At 36.0% G+C, this 16213-nt stretch overlaps 2 protein-coding genes and 1 pseudogene across 11 annotated transcripts in view; 1 reads left to right on the forward strand and 2 right to left on the reverse strand.

Moving 5' to 3' along the window:
• LOC143738643 (uncharacterized) overlaps window positions 1–7673 on the reverse strand; it is a 52860-nt gene extending 45187 nt beyond the window's left edge. For 5 of the 9 annotated variants that reach the window (XM_077230676.1, XM_077230675.1, XM_077230684.1 and 2 more), the window contains exons 1-3: window positions 7537–7673; window positions 7314–7438; window positions 693–2224 (exon numbers count right to left, since the gene is read on the reverse strand). In XM_077230676.1, the coding sequence (XP_077086791.1) occupies window positions 693–2194 (1502 nt within the window). In that variant the 5' untranslated portion in view covers window positions 2195–2224; window positions 7314–7438; window positions 7537–7673. The remainder of the gene's footprint in view (window positions 1–692; window positions 2225–7313; window positions 7439–7536) is intronic. The other 4 variants (XM_077230677.1, XM_077230682.1, XM_077230680.1 and 1 more) reach the window with 4 other exon arrangements.
• Window positions 7674–11547: 3874 nt separating this feature from the next.
• trem2 (triggering receptor expressed on myeloid cells 2) lies at window positions 11548–12188 on the forward strand. The gene is made up of 2 exons (XM_077230762.1): window positions 11548–11677; window positions 11762–12188. Exons 1-2 carry the CDS (start codon window positions 11629–11631, stop codon window positions 12076–12078), a joined length of 366 nt encoding a protein of 121 aa, XP_077086877.1. The 5' UTR covers window positions 11548–11628; the 3' UTR covers window positions 12079–12188.
• A 1772-nt stretch (window positions 12189–13960) lies between these two features.
• Window positions 13961–15559, reverse strand: LOC143738681 (Ig lambda chain C region pseudogene; annotated as a pseudogene). Its single transcript, XR_013203933.1, has 2 exons — window positions 15529–15559; window positions 13961–14411 (listed from the first exon to the last, which is right to left on the reverse strand). The product of XR_013203933.1 is annotated as an Ig lambda chain C region pseudogene (transcript).
• Window positions 15560–16213: the final 654 nt, after the last annotated feature.

The raw sequence follows: 16213 nt of genomic DNA on the forward strand, positions 1-16213 counted from the left end.
ACAGTAACCAGAGACGCTCTCTTTCATAGGTTCACTCAACGCTGCGTAGCTAAGACGCAGTGGGAACAAAAATACCAAACTCGCCAAGCTAAGCTCTGCCGTAACTAGTACAATGACCAGATAACTTACATGACTGGTTCAAGCAGACAAAACATAGGAACCTGTAGCCATGTCGAGATTACATTACCCTGGGAGTAATCTCTGTTAATCTCCAGTATTATTACATTGTTTGATAAAATATTGTTTTATTTGATATTATGTAAATGTGATTTTTTAAATATTGTTTTATTTATTATTACCATATGTTACTTGTATTTATATTGTTTAAAGATTTAAGTTAATATTGTGTCCAGTTTGGCCCTGTAAATAAAAGGGTATTATTTTTTGACAAAGTGCGTGCGGTTTCGTTTTCTATACCGTTTCAAGAACCGTTTAAGCACCGGAATCGTTTAAAAAATACAGAATAGGTACTGGTATCGGATAAAACCCAACCGATACCCAACCCTAATAAAGACTTAAAATTAAATGATCTTTCAGGGGTAATTTCTCAGTCAAATTATGTAATTAATTAGATTCAACATTTTAATCGCTTGGCAGCCCTATTATTAACATACTAATATTGAGAGAAAAGAACATTAGTGAGTCAATCATCATGTTAAAAAAAACTTTGTATCCCACTTCATGATACTCACACAGGGCCACAGTTCACAGCAGGTCCATCACTGAGATAAGGGGGCTGATGCATGGAGTTGTTACTCTTCATAGACACACAGCTAAATCCTGGAGATGGTCCATCACTGAGATAAGGGGGCTGATCCATGGAGTTGTTACTCTTCATGGACACATGGCTGAATCCTGGAGATGGTCCATCACTGAGATCAGGGGGCAGATGCATGGAGTTGTTACTCTTCATGGACACACAGCTGAATCCTGGAGATGGTCCATCACTGAAATAAGGGGGCTGATGCATGGAGTTGTTACTCTTCATGGACACACAGCTGAATCCTGAAGATGGTCCATCACTGAGATAAGGGGGCAGATGCATGGAGTTGTTACTCTTCATAGACACACAGCTAAATCCTGAAGATGGTCCATCACTGAGATAAGGGGGCAGATGCATGGAGTTGTTACTCTTCATAGACACACAGCTGAATCCTGGAGATGGTCCATCACTGAGATCAGGGGGCAGATGCATGGAGTTGTTACTCTTCATGGACACACAGCTGAATCCTGGAGATGGTCCATCACTGAAATAAGGGGGCTGATGCATGGAGTTGTTACTCTTCATGGACACACAGCTGAATCCTGAAGATGGTCCATCACTGAGATAAGGGGGAAGATGCATGGAGTTGTTACTCTTCATAGACACACAGCTAAATCCTGAAGATGGTCCATCACTGAGATAAAGGGGCTGATGCATGGAGTTGTTACTCTTCATAGACACACAGCTAAATCCTGAAGATGGTCCATCACTGAGATAAGGGGGCTGATGCATGGAGTTATTACTATTCATGGACACACAGCTGAATCCTGGAGATGGTCCATCACTGAGATTAGGGGGCTGAAGCATGGAGTTGTTACTCTTCATGGACACACAGCTGAATCCTGAAGATGGTCCATCACTGAGATTAGGGGGCAGATGCATGGAGTTGTTACTCTTCATATACACACAGCTAAATCCTGAAGATGGTCCATCACTGAGATTAGGGGGCTGATGCATGGAGTTGTTACTCTTCATAGACACACAGCTAAATCCTGAAGATGGTCCATCACTGAGATCAGGGGGCAGATGCATGGAGTTGTTACTCTTCATGGACACATGGCTGAATCCTGGAGATGGTCCATCACTGAGATTAGGGGGCTGAAGCATGGAGTTGTTACTCTTCATGGACACACAGCTGAATCCTGAAGATGGTCCATCACTGAGATCAGGGGGCAGATGCATGGAGTTGTTACTCTTCATGGACACACAGCTAAATCCTGAAGATGGTCCATCACTGAGATCAGGGGGCAGATGCATGGAGTTGTTACTCTTCATGGACACACAGCTGAATCCTGGAGATAGTCCATCACTGAAATAAGGGGGCAGATGCATGGAGTTGTTACTCTTCATGGACACATAGCTGAATCCTGGAGATACTGCTCTCTGAATGTGAACAGACACCTCCTCCTCTCTCTCCTCACACACATTCATTTTACAGGCAGACTTCTACTTCTCTTCTTCCTGTATGTGGAAACAGAGAACATACACTGAATTTTGACACAATTTAGTTTCAGTACTGTACTTCATATGCTAGTATATTTAAGTATATGCTAGCTGGTGACCAGAAGTGAGGGTGCACAGTGACCGAAGTGGCCGGGCCCCCTGCGGTTCCGATGCTGTGCATTTTTGGGGCCCAAGAAGCTGTGGTTTATAGGGATTTAGGCCAGTTAAGGGCTGTTTATGATGGCACAAAACTCAGATACAGCAACACCCACCGTTGGCGCAGGAGTACTTGGATAATAAGCTCTCAGGTGTGTGTTTATAGAATATTTTACAATGGCTTTGAACACAGCTCGGGCCAATCATTACCAAGGACCAGAACTATCAATTGTATAATTCTGATTTCTTAGTGCTTTCCTTTAGGATATTTGACTAGTGTCGTGACGGATCTCATTTGTGCTTTACCTAGTTTGTGGGTTTATGTTTAACACAGATGTGTCATACATCTTGTGTTGCTCTTTAAAAAAATATATTATTATAAAGTTGATTTATTATTTCAAAAAATGTTACAGACTTTTTTTCTCGCTTGTTTCTGTATTAATATATTGTCATTTCTGTGGTTTATTCATGTTTTTAGCTATCAGAACAACCAGCTACAAACATTGAATAGTTCACTTTCAAGTGAACTCACACTGCATTGAATGGCGCTGTGGGAACGCTCTGCATGATTGCGTCGTGAAGCATGTGTGAAATCAGTCCAAGGGTGTGACAGAACATCATAGGCGGGTGACGTCACAACCAGGAAACTATATAGCATGCCCAAACAGGGTAGCGCTAGCTTCTATGTCTTCAGTAAGTGCTATATGTGAAAATGTGTGTTTTATTTGGTGTTGTCTGTCACTCCTAAGCATATATTAGCATTGTGAACAGATTCCATTACAGACCCTCTGCTCTCGCCTGGTGCTCTTTGAGGAGGGCGCTCAGGCTCGCGTTCCTCATGGCTACACAATACAGATTGGGTCTCGCCCGCACATATTTATGGGGGTCCTGCCCACAGTGGTGGGCCTCGAGCCGGCTCTGGTCATGAAACAGGAGCTAAAAACTTTGTTGGGGAAAGGGGCAATAGAACGTGTACCCATCCGCATTCTGAACTACATCAACGATTGGTTGATTCTAGCTCAGTCACATCAGCTGGCAGTTTAACAACGAGATGTCATTCCCGTCAATATAAAAATGCTTGGGCTAAGATTACATGCCAAGAAGAGTGTGCTTTCTCAAGCTCAGAGGACCACTTTTTAGGCGTGGTTTGGGATTCGGTTTCGATGCAAGCATGTCTATCTCCAGTGGTCGCCTAAATAAATCACCAGGGGGTTTGCGTTCACGCTCACTTTGCAAAATGGAACATCAAATCCTTCTGTGGCCCCATGGATAGCTGCGTTCATAAAGGGCAGCTAACATCCCTGGGTGCCAAAACCAGGTAGCAGACATCCTGTCGAGGCAGGGGCTGAGGCCCGGGGAATGGAGGCTCCACCCCGAGATGGTGAAACAGATACGGAGGGTGTTCGGCCAGGCAGAAATGGATCTGTTTGCATATCGAGAGACGTCAAACTGTCCACTCTGGTACTCTACAGCCCTACTGTAAAGTGACTATTGTAATGGGGTAATCAAAATAGCCTAATATAGGCTATTTTGTATAAGTTTGTGCTTTAGATTTTATTTATTTTCATTTTTTTGTTAAGTGACTTTAAATTCTTCAAAAAGCATTCTTTTTATTTTTAGATTGTAATGTTACAATTTTAGAATGTAATGTGAAAATAAGCAGAATATGTAGAATAGACTACATGGTTTCAATATATTTGTTTTCATTGCCTTTGATGTGAACATTGTGTGTAAGGCAACACTTTTTAATAAAGAAAGAAACATTTTTTTTTCTAAATCCAAATTGATGTAGTAAATACAGAGATACTGTCTATCGCCATTCAGCAAAAAAAAGTGTCCATATCGTCCAGCCCTATTTACAGTATATCTGCAGATTTTTGCACAGTTAAGGTCCAGTTCAAGGATCCTGCATTTGGTCTCTTTCTGTAAAACGTGATTTACATCGGACAAGAGACTTTTGGGTCAATGTTGGAACCTGTTTCCATGTGTCGTGTGAGACAAACAACCAAAATTAGGGGCGTAAATCAGGACATGTCATCATCATAATACAATCTGACATCGATATGATAGTTGCTAGGCATTTGTGATATAGATCGTCAATGATAATATCGTAATTGTTGTTTTAATGATGTGCGATTTGACATTATTGAGTATAGCCTATCCCTCACACACATCCAGAGAGTGCATGCATAGTCTACATAATGTAGTCTTGTAGATTAGACTAGTGCGGGTGTGCATTTAGAGTGCACGCTTTCACTGCGTGATTTAGTCTTAATTTATATAATTTAGTAATAAATATCACAAGAGTGCAGTTTTTCTCAAAATAAAAGCATGATAACAAAAGTGATATTCATCTTATACAAGTTTAACAAACAAGAAGTTAATATTAAGTGACTTACATTTTAGACACCATATTGCCTGTTTTTGCTCTATTTCGCCAACGAAAATAGTTCAAAACAAAGCCACACACGCCGGTGTTTCCTTACTGAGTGAATCATCTTTTTGAAGGAATCATTTGACTAGGATAAATTAAGCTAGTCAAATGTTTCTTTTCTTGAACGAATCAGCCGTTTGAATGAATCGGTTGAATCTCAATGATTTGCTCATTAACATTGACTTGCTGCCACATACTGGCGGTTTCAGTTTCACATGTAAAGTATCTTTTCATGTTTTAAATAATTTTAAACATCAATATTCAATATTTCAAAGATTAATTTTGTTGATACTGATTTCATTTGATTGGTAACAGCCCTATTGTGTCTTATTTTTATAATTTAATTTGATTAAATTTATGAAATTGACACAAAAGATGATGCATGCACATAATTAGGTTTAAAAAATGGCTTTATAGTGGCAAAAATGCCCATAATAGGTAAAAATCTATTGAAACATATTGGAAAATATGAAATTTCTGTCACTGCTGTGAACTGAGCACCACAGAGAGTATGAAGAATATCACGACAGTCCTAAATCTGCCAAAGTACCAAAACAATAAACACACTCAGTAAAATATCGTCTAATAATCGTTATCGAGAAAATCCCAGAAAATATTTAGATATATTTTTTTGTCAATATCGCACACCCCTAAAATTTGCTGATAGCTAAAAACATGCCCCGATACAATTATTATTTTCTCAGATTCAGGGGCATGTGATTGATTTATTGGTATCATGATATTATGTGTCTATTTAAAAAAAAAAAAAAATTATTATCACATAATGCAACCGAGATTAGATGACCATTTAATTAAACTCTCTGAAAATTGCTAATCCTTTATCCCATTTTTGTGGGACATCCGTTTTTTAAAGAAATAGGGAAAAATAAAATTAAAAAATGTTGCAAATTAAATCATCCATTGTCTGATGAAAGCTCATTGACAACAGGCCATGATGAGGAATATAGTAAGATTTCTGTGTTATCTGCTAAAATGACAGAATTTCTCTGCATGTCTTTCTCATTTTATTTTTAAAGTTAGATTTTTTTTCTGTGGTCAGTTCAATTGATATGAACAGATATTATTAATATTAATCATATTAATTTCATTTTCAGGGATGACATGGAGTTCTTTCTACAGGAATGCTATGATTAAATGGGCTTAAGAATCAACTGTTCTTGTAATAAATTATACTGTGATTTTTTGTTAAGTAAAGTTTGTGTTTTTATTAGAGTTATGAGTTGTTTTATAATTATTATTTGTTATATATTTTATTTAAATGCCTTTGTTTATTTATAATTAAATACAGTATATTTTACATTAAATGCCCATACTGTGTGTACTATTTGTAACAATATACTTTAAGGTAATAATAGCTATTAGCCTATCACGTAAAACAGTCCTTAATTGGCAAACACTAAACACTACAGAGCTGCTGCTCATGTGCTCAAAATCTTGACACCCCATTCATTTTCAATTAAATAACATAATTTGTCCATCCATTCATCTATCCATCCATCTTCTACCGCTTATCTGGGGCCGGGTCGCGGGGGCAGCAGTCTAAGCAGAGATGCCCAGACTTCCCTCTCCCCAGACACTTCCTCCAGCTCTTCCCGGGGGACACCGAGGCGTTCCCAGGACAGCCGGGAGACATAATCCCTCCAGCGTGTCCTAGGTCTTCCCCGGGGTCTCCTCCCAGGGACGGACTGACAATCTGTGCATTCTGGAAAAGTCCAGAACAGCCGTCCAACCGAGGGCCGTCGGCACAAAAAAATAATAAAGCCTTTTGAACATTCCACAGCAGGGGCACTAATAATATCACTTATATGCTACGTGTAAAAAAAAAAAAAAAACTAAAAAAAAAAACTGAGGAAGAAGAGTCGGCCTACTATTGAATTAAATTGGAAAACATCAGGCATGCATTACTACCACTCTAAAAAAACAGGGAAGGAGGCTAAATAAGTCACCAAATTTTAGTTTTACCAAAAAATCCTAGCTTGCACTTTCTGTCTGTCTTCCATCAGAGTGCAGTTTTACCTTGTCTTTCATATTTGTGTTTACTATATTGTGGAACTGGCAAAGACCTGGTGGTTGTTTGTGAAAGCTTCACAGACAAAATTGATAGGGCCTAGCCATTTTTTTTTTATCATTTCACAGCCTTAATATGAATCAAAAGTGTAATATGACATTGACAAAATATTAAATAGGTTATTCAATGCTAATTATTTAACACAAAGCAACACACATCGTCAATAAAAGCTAATAACCTATCTTTAAAATCAATACCTTGTCTGATAGCCTAGTATTGTGGCATAGTATCAGGACATCCTGGCTATAGTGTCTGTCGCGCACGGGTAGGTGCGAATGGCGGGGCTATTTGGAAGAGAGTCCAGCGCTGTTTTTTAGCCCCAGTCCGTCAATGTCCTAAGTTTATTTGCTTTAGATTTTAACTAAAACTCTTTTACCTCTCTCTGTTCGTTTTTGATGTTAACTTTTTGCCTGTATGATTATATTTACCTTCTGTTTTGGACTGAAAACACGAGTTGAGTCGCAGTCGGTGTTCTGTAGCTGTGAGTGAGTTTGTCTTAAACTCCCTGCGCTTCTAGTCCGGGATCCGCCATTATAGTTTACCGTGATAAGAACTGCCAGGAGAGAAGAGAAGCGAACAACTTGTTTAAATAGTTTAGACGCAAAAGGTCCTCATTGATATTATAACTGTGAAACGTTTTAGTAAACTTACAGTGAGACGTGAAGACATTGTTTGATTTGTGATTTACCCAAAGTGTTGTCTAGTTGTCCGAATCCGATATGAACGCTTTCGGTTTCACTATTGACAGAGTTCCGCTCCGTGACGTGAGTTCCTCCCCAGATCGAACTGAACGCGATGACGTTGAGCTGCGTAGGCTACTCTACGTGGTTCTCTCTATCACTGGACTGGTGTCTAGGGGTGCCACTTAAAAGTGGAATAATAAAATCAGTATTTATTAAGGTCTAAGTAAAAATCTAAATGAATAAATCCGTTTTTAACCTGAAAGATTAATTTACATTTGGGCAGTGTGGGACACCGCTCTAAAAGTCTTACTACACAGCCTCTCAAGCAAGTTTGTGTTAATACTATAGGCCTATTACAGCTGGATTTTAAAGTGTTCTAAATCACATTTGTCCATGATAGATGCCAAAGTGCAGGAATAAAGTAAAACAAACAAACAAACAAACAAACAAACAAATACAAAACACAGTGTTCTGTTGATGTTTGTGATATATTCATACAATAAAATGTGGACTGAGTACATTTCATATCAAAACATTTTTAGAGCTACTTTATAAATCATTTTTCAAAGGATGAAGAAAATAACCAGGGTTTCATATCAGCATAAGAAGACTTTTGTAAATCCAGCCCCTGGACATCAGTGGTTAAAATGTGTTTCTTACAGAATAAGAGTAAGGAATAATATGTACAACACATGTGGGACACAACAAATACATACACATGAAATATTAATTCAAAATATTTTTTCACGGAAGAAAGTCATTCTGTCACGATAAATGCTTTAATTTAATCCATGAATGATATATAAAGTTTGAAAAATACATTTCTTAAATTAATACATTAAGTGCAGCAAGGAACCTGATCTGGTGTCTTCCTATTGAATTTCACTTCTAGATAAGATTTAGATTTGGTTTTGGTATATTGATCCTATATAGACCAACATTATCAAGTAGCTTATTCCCGGTCTATATGCTATCCCGGTCTATATATAATGCTTTGGAATTCAGACCTTGGTCTCTTTTAACAGAAGACACTAAGCTTATTAGAAGCACTTCGAAAAATGAAAGTGTAATAATGTTATATAAGTTTACGTTAACTGTAAAACAAATATACTGTACTGTAAATATATATTTTACAAAATTAAAGCTGATATCTCAAAAATTGAAGTTCCTGTGAGATTTTGTTTAGGTGCTGTACCTAAAACAGTCACCGGGTGGCAGCCATATTCCATTGATGCGTTCTTCTATAACACATTATTACATTTCTGTCATAATATCACTTCTATCACAAAATAGTCAACAAAAATATAGAACATGAGCTGTGTTTATCAAACTAGATTTGTTTGCTCTTAGTATTTACTGTATATGCCTGTGTTTCAGTTCTCGTTAACGTTTTCGCTTAGTATGGTTATGGTTTATCCTCTATTTATTCCTGCATTTTAAGTTAGTTTAATTGTTAATAAATTCGATTGCATCTATCTTCTTGGTCTTGCTGACTTACCCACACCACAACTTGTAATACGTGACATGTGCTGAGGTGGGTTTATTATTATTATTTTCCAGCAAGATTTGTCAAATACAATCAGAACATTATCTTAAATAACTTTTTTAACTTTTTCTTAAAGGAATAGTTCACCCAAAAATTCCAATTATCCTATAATTTACTCACACTCAAGCCATCCTAGTTGTATCTGACTTATATGACGTATATGACCAAACACAATCAGAGTTATATTAAAAAATATCCGGGCTCTTCCAGGCTTTATAATGGGAGTGAATGTGGTTTAAAATTTTGAAGCCCAAAAAATAGCATCCATCCATCATAAAAGTAATCCACCTGGCTCCAGGGGGTTAATAAAGGCCTTGAAGCGAAGCGATGTGTTTTTATAAGAAAATATCCATATTTATAAGTTTATAAACTATAACCACTGGCATCCGGTAACGGCCGTACGCGAGTCTAGTTCCGGTGGAAGAGTGACCTCTGACCCGACGCATGACTTGTTGATGAACACGGATGAGCAGAGGAAAGAGCAAAACTAAACACCGGTCAAGAATTCAAAGTCTAAAAAGATCATTTTTAAAGAGAAATGTTGGAGGAGCTTGAGTTTGTTGCCCAGCCCTGTTTGTTTGAACTGCGTCTCTCACCTGAGCTTACGCTACTCCTACATCCAACGTCATGCGTCGGGTCAGAGGTCACTCTTCCAGCAGAACTAGACTTGTGTACAGAGCAGATAAATCTCCAGCCGTTGGGGAATCAATGTTTTCAAATGAATCGCGGAATAGAGACTACTGGCAAAAAGAGAACTACAGAGCTCGTAATACAATACATTTATCAAAACTGACAGCAAAGCCATTTATAGTGTTACAAAAGATTTCTATTTCAAATAAAAGCTTTTATTTGGATCCTTCGATTTATCAAAGAACCCTGAAAAAATGTTCACGGTTTCCACAAAAATATGAAGCTGCAGAACTGTTTTCAACATTGAAAAGTTTCTTTAGCAGCAAATCGTCACATTATAATGATTTCTGAGTGATCATGTGACACTGAAGACTGGAGTAATGATGCTGAAAATTCTGCTTTACATCACAGGAATAAATTACATTCTAAAACATTTTTCAATAGAAAACAGTTATTTAAAATTATTTCACAATATTACTAGCAAATTATTAATTAAATTACTGTAATTATTTCTTAGTTTTCACTTTGATTTTGGGATGAAAATATTTTGCGAGATTCAACAAATTTAGAATATTCCCTTCAATTTAGAAATATATTTAAACAGAAATTATATATATATATATATATATATATATATATATATATATATATATATATATATATATATATATATATATGTAAGAGAGAGAACATCATTTACATAGATAAATGTGTATAATGTGGATCAGCAGCTGCATCCTGTGTGTGTGTGTGTGTGTGTGTGTGTGTGTGTGTGTGTGTGTGTGTGTGTGTGTGTGTGTGTGTGTGTGTGTGTGTGTGTGTGTGTGTGTGTGTGTGTGTGTGTGTGTGTGAAAATCTTCACGGCTCACTGCAAACTCAGAAACTTCTTTTTTTTTTTAAACAGGGTTTAAGGTAAGAAGATAAACCGTTTTTAACAATGTTTTATTCAAGAAAGCGAGTACCCTGCACAAAGCTGGATTATTTATAAGCACTGAATCAAATAAACTGGAAGTGTGGCCTGAAACTCACATTTGCATTTGCGAGAGTCTCAGAATAGCGTCTCCAGTGACCATGATCAAACCCCAAGAGGTTTGTTTACAAGAAATAAAGATTTACAACCGAAACCACTGTAACTGTTCAAAACTTTATCAAACATTTTGCCTCTGTTGGGATTAAGGCTTTTGAATGATGTTTTTGACAAATGCAATATGTTCTTCAGCTTCATTCAGTGTTACAGCAAGAACAAAAGAGTACAATATTGTTTGTACATTGTGTTAGTATTGCTATATATATAGCAATATATAATTGGATATATTTATATATAATAATATATAATTGGAGCTGCTTCTTTTGGTTTAATACATTTAGGTATTGTGTTTCTATTTAAGCTTGATCTCAATGTATATGAATCAGTATGTACAATTATGTATTTACAATTAATTGAATTATTATTTTACATCACCGACACATTTTAAAAGAATTATAGTGGTTCCCACGATGAAACCCCAATAGGATTTTTTTCTCATTGGATTTCAGATTATTGCATGCAAGAATTATTATTTAAAAAAATTGGTCACAGAGCTGATTTTCTGCAATAATCCAAAAGCCAATTGAGAAAATCTAATTGGGTTTTTTGTCAAGGGAGTGAGTGATGAGAGTGATGCTTCAATTCTGGGTTAGCCTACAAAAATGTATGATGGTATGGTTGATGGTTGAATTGTTTCCGGATGTAAGAATTCAAAGAGTAAATGTTGCTCTAATTACGATGGAGATTTACATAAATAGCAGCACATTGCATTGGCAGCACACGCTTCAGCGCTTTGAAAGAGTGCTTTGAAAGAGCGCTTTTAAAGAGTTTCATATCTTCACCATTACAGAACAATAATGACTCCCATCATTATTTTTATCTCGATGCTTGCAGTGTTTTATCAGGGTTTGTATAACTAGACTAGATCTTTATTGCATAAACTAGCATGTGTCATACTTTGGTATCTCATTGAATCTCTGACTCTTTTAGAGTGCAGAGGACAGGTCACCATCACTCAGACACCGGCAATAACAGCAACCCAACCAGGAAAAGATCTAAGTATAAACTGCAAAGCCAACAGGCCGGTGCATAATAATGACCACATGGCTTGGTACTTCAGTGGATTTGGAGAAGCTCCTAAGCTACTCGTATACCAGGCAACACATCGCTTCCCTGGAGCTCCATCTAGATTCACAGGGAGTGGACATGGAGCAGACTTCACTCTGACCATCAGTGGAGTCCAGTCTGAAGACGCAGGACATTACTTCTGTCAGAGCGACCACACTGGTGCAATAATCACACTGTGATAAAGAGCTGTACAAAAACCTCCGTCACACTGCACTGATACAGCTGAGAGACTGCAGCTGCGCATACATCACACACATGCCACAAAACTACACATTCAGCTACACTATAAAAGAGCATTTTGATATCTTCAAAGGCAACAGAATTATAAAATTACATATAAAGTTGTACTTAAATCTGACTTAAGTGGGTCAAAAAATCACTTTTAAGTTAAAACAAGTTAGTAAACCATTTTTTGCACAAGTAAAACGGGTTACAAACCAGGGATACTTTTTATATTATATTCTTTATATTTTTATATTAATTTATATTCTTTATATTCTAATATAGTATTTGTTAATTGTTTGAATTAGCTGTTATTTTCATATTGCTTATTATAAACTATATACATTTTAGTTATTTTTAGTATAAATTAGTAATTTTTTTTATGTGCTTCATCTTCAAATATTTGTTTTAAAAATATTTCTAGACAGCTTTATTTTTATTTCAGTTTTAATAAATGATAATCCTTCTTCTTTAAAACTTATTGTTTAATACTTCAACTACATATTTCCGTTAGTGGTGAAGGCAACATTTCTAATTGTCATGTACGCAACTAATATTTATATTTCCCCCCGGTTTCACAGAAAAGGCTTAACGCTTGTGCATCAATTAAAAAAAGTTACACAGAGGACAAAAATGTCCGTGTTTAAAAACTGTCATAAAAATGTGAAGCTTGGGAGCACAGACTTAATTTTGGTATCATTTTAAAGAAGACCCTTGGCAGATTATTGCTGAAGTAAAAAAATTATAATAAGTAAATCCAGAAAAAAAGTTATATAGGTATAGGTTTATGAAAATTATTTATGAAAATTATTTTATACAAAATATATATTTTATAAATCAAGTTGAACTCTTAAACGTCAAGAAAATAAAAGCCATGAATCTAAATAAATTGTGTTCCAAATTTGAGGATGATATCTCAAAAAATGAGCTTTCGGTAAGAGTTTGTTTGGGCGCAGTAACAGATTTTCTCCATTGGGTGCCAGCAAAACTCCACTGGTGCACACAGTGATTGCATTTGTTATTTGCAGTTGAGTTTTTCTCTCTCAATATTTCAAACACACACATGCACACACACACATATTTTTTTATAGCACACATACTAACCACACTCTGACATCCATACCAACACACCCACACAATTATCGTTGCACAATTTATCCAATTGGCTCTTTAATATGCCGAAGCAGAAAACAGGAATAAAGCGATATTTGTTTTATAGGCCAAACCTGGAAAAATCTGATAAAAAATAGTACAAATTTAAATTTTTGAAGCCTTGCCAACAGAATGAAAGCCTCATAACAAAGATTGCATCATTTTATAGTTAAATGGCCCTGGGATTAAAAATAGCAGTTTTAATGGGTTTCAATGGGGACATTTTTGTCCAAAAGGCGCTGAGTGGGAGTATTTTGTGTAACTAGTGCAAAAAATATTTTTTTAAGAAAATGGCGGTGAAATAGTAAAATTCCAACAAAAAAAAAACATACACCTGTGCCAAATTTTATGCCCATAACATGTCCATAAGGATGCACAAGACTAAAATGCATGTTTGAGCTGTTTTAATTGAAAGCAACAAATCCTAAAATATGTCAAAGCCACTGTTTTGTCTCAAGATGCACATCAGTAATGTTTTTTCTAAGGCACGTTTAAAAAAGCTACTTAAATGTCCTGATTGAACTAAGGCCTAATCCTGGCTTATTCTAAGCCCTGTCTAAAACCAGGACTTTATTTTAGATTTCTTTCATTTAGCAATAACTATTTTGGACCCCCTTTTTAGATTAAATGTCTTTAACTACAAAATGTCTTTTTCTCAAATAACACAAAAGGACTCAAAGACAGACACAGTATTATTTATTTTATTTCAGTTATAACAGAACATCACAGCATGCTCTTGTGTGAATGAACTCAGAGAAGCAGAAGTGAGACGTCAGCCAGAAGGATGAAGCAGAAGCCAGAGGAGAGACTGAGCGGATCTACTGATCTGAACACTGATCTCTCCTCAGTTGTGCCGTGACTGCCGGCTGGCCGCTCCGTGTGACCTCACAGCTCACTGAGACGCTCTTCATCCACTCCTGCTCAGAGAGAGTCAGGCTGCTGCTCCAGCTGTACAGAGCGTCCTTCTGCAGGATCCCAGCACTGCTCTCATGAGCCCTGCTGCTGCCGTCCACCTTCCAGCTCAGGCTCCAGTCTGACGGCAAGCCCTCGCTGGCCACACACAGCAGTGTCGCTGTGTTCAGAGAGGAGATCTCTGCACTGGACGGGGGCAGGATGATCACTTTAGGAGGAGTGTTGCCTGAGAGAAGAAGAGCAGCGGGACCACAAACAACTCGCTTAACAAACATCTTCAATTTATTACAGATTAAAGTGACAGACAACATTCCTACCATTAGTTTAAATTGACTTATATAATAAAAGGCCATTTAAGTGCAATTGAAGAGAGAGACTTTCATGACTATGTTTCTTAACACATTTAAGTACGCTTTAAAGAAGTGCACTTATTTTGATGTATTGAAAAACATTGTAAAGCACATGCAGAGTACTTCATTATAATTTTAACTGTAGTGTGTTATTCTATATTACAAGTTAATATATTTTAAATGTTCTAACTTGCAGCTTCATCTTTACAAATGTGTAATCACAAGTATTTAAATACATGAATGGCACGTTTCAGTAGAAATTACATTAAAGTATATTTTAGTTTACAGAAAAGTCAGTACATTTGAACCATATTTCAAATACAATATAATTAATTATGAATTTACATATAAAGATGTAATTATTATTATATTGTTATATGTATTATTATATTAATATATATTTTAAATTGTATTATATATTATAATTTTACATTTTAAATTATTTTAATATATATTTAAAAGTTTAAATGAGAAATTCTATATAATGTATTACAATATCTGTTTTTCAGAACAACACATTTATATTTCATGAATGAGTTTTACAATTGTTTTTTTTCATGGTAGGTTGAAAATCTATAATAGCGTATAGTACATTTTGAATACTGGAATGTTATGGGTTTTTATGTATGTATGTACAGTATAGGCTACATATGTATGTATTTATTTAATTATTCATTTATATAATTATCCTTAGTATGTCACATTTCAAAAACATTTCTTCTCATGCTCTTATAGCATGTCAATATTTATCAAATGAATCTCTTTTCCTGGTCAATACAGGAACAACTTTTCAAAACTTTTTTTTGTTGTTCAGAGTTTTGCAGTATGTCTGTATTTACAACTCTCACATATAAACCTACACTATAATTACTTTAAGCATATCAAAAGAATTTTTTTTGTTCCACAAGACAAAGTAAAACATGCATAATGTCATAAAATATATGACTAAATATAACATCATTTTATATAAAAATGATTTGATTATTTACTTACTGCCAACATCCAGTCTGGTGCCGCCGCCGAAAGTATATCACAGTGATACAAACTAATAGAGCAGAAGTACAAAAACCTCCTGAACGCTTCAGTAGCTGCACTGTTCACTGCATCTCCAAAACAACATCTTTCACTTCATTTAGTGTTGAAGTCAATTACAGTTCAATAAAATAATATATACATTTCATTTATAAAAGGAAAAATGTTGTAGCTAATAAACGATTCAACGTTTAAACACAAACTCTAAACTCCATTTGATTCACTGATGGTCAACTACTGGATGTTTATTATATCATCAGCATATCCTTGGAAATTCTTGAGAAATATCAGTTGATACTGATATTAAATCTTACAGTAAGTGTAGAAATTACATTTGATAACTACATTTGAAACTGAATTATTATTATTTATTTAAATCAGTGTTTCAGATTTTCTCCTGAAAGGAAGCAGCTTTGAATATGTGCAACACCCCTTTGTTTAAGACGGACTGTCCGCCGGTCAGGACTGTAAACAGCAGGTCTCGTCTGTTCTCACTCATTCTCAGCAAAGATGACTGCAAACGCTCTGATTATCTGCTCTCTTCTGCTTTCTCTTGCTGGTGAGATTAGTGTTGAATATTCAGAGCTTTTTCAGAAGTGCTTTATAAATGTTGTATCATTCTTCTGATGTATTGTGTGTTTGACTG

This window comes from Siphateles boraxobius, unplaced genomic scaffold (assembly GCF_051911475.1).
Source record: "Siphateles boraxobius isolate OS27281-9 unplaced genomic scaffold, OSU_SipBor_1 15, whole genome shotgun sequence".
In the NCBI taxonomy this organism is placed as follows: domain Eukaryota; kingdom Metazoa; phylum Chordata; class Actinopteri; order Cypriniformes; family Leuciscidae; genus Siphateles; species Siphateles boraxobius.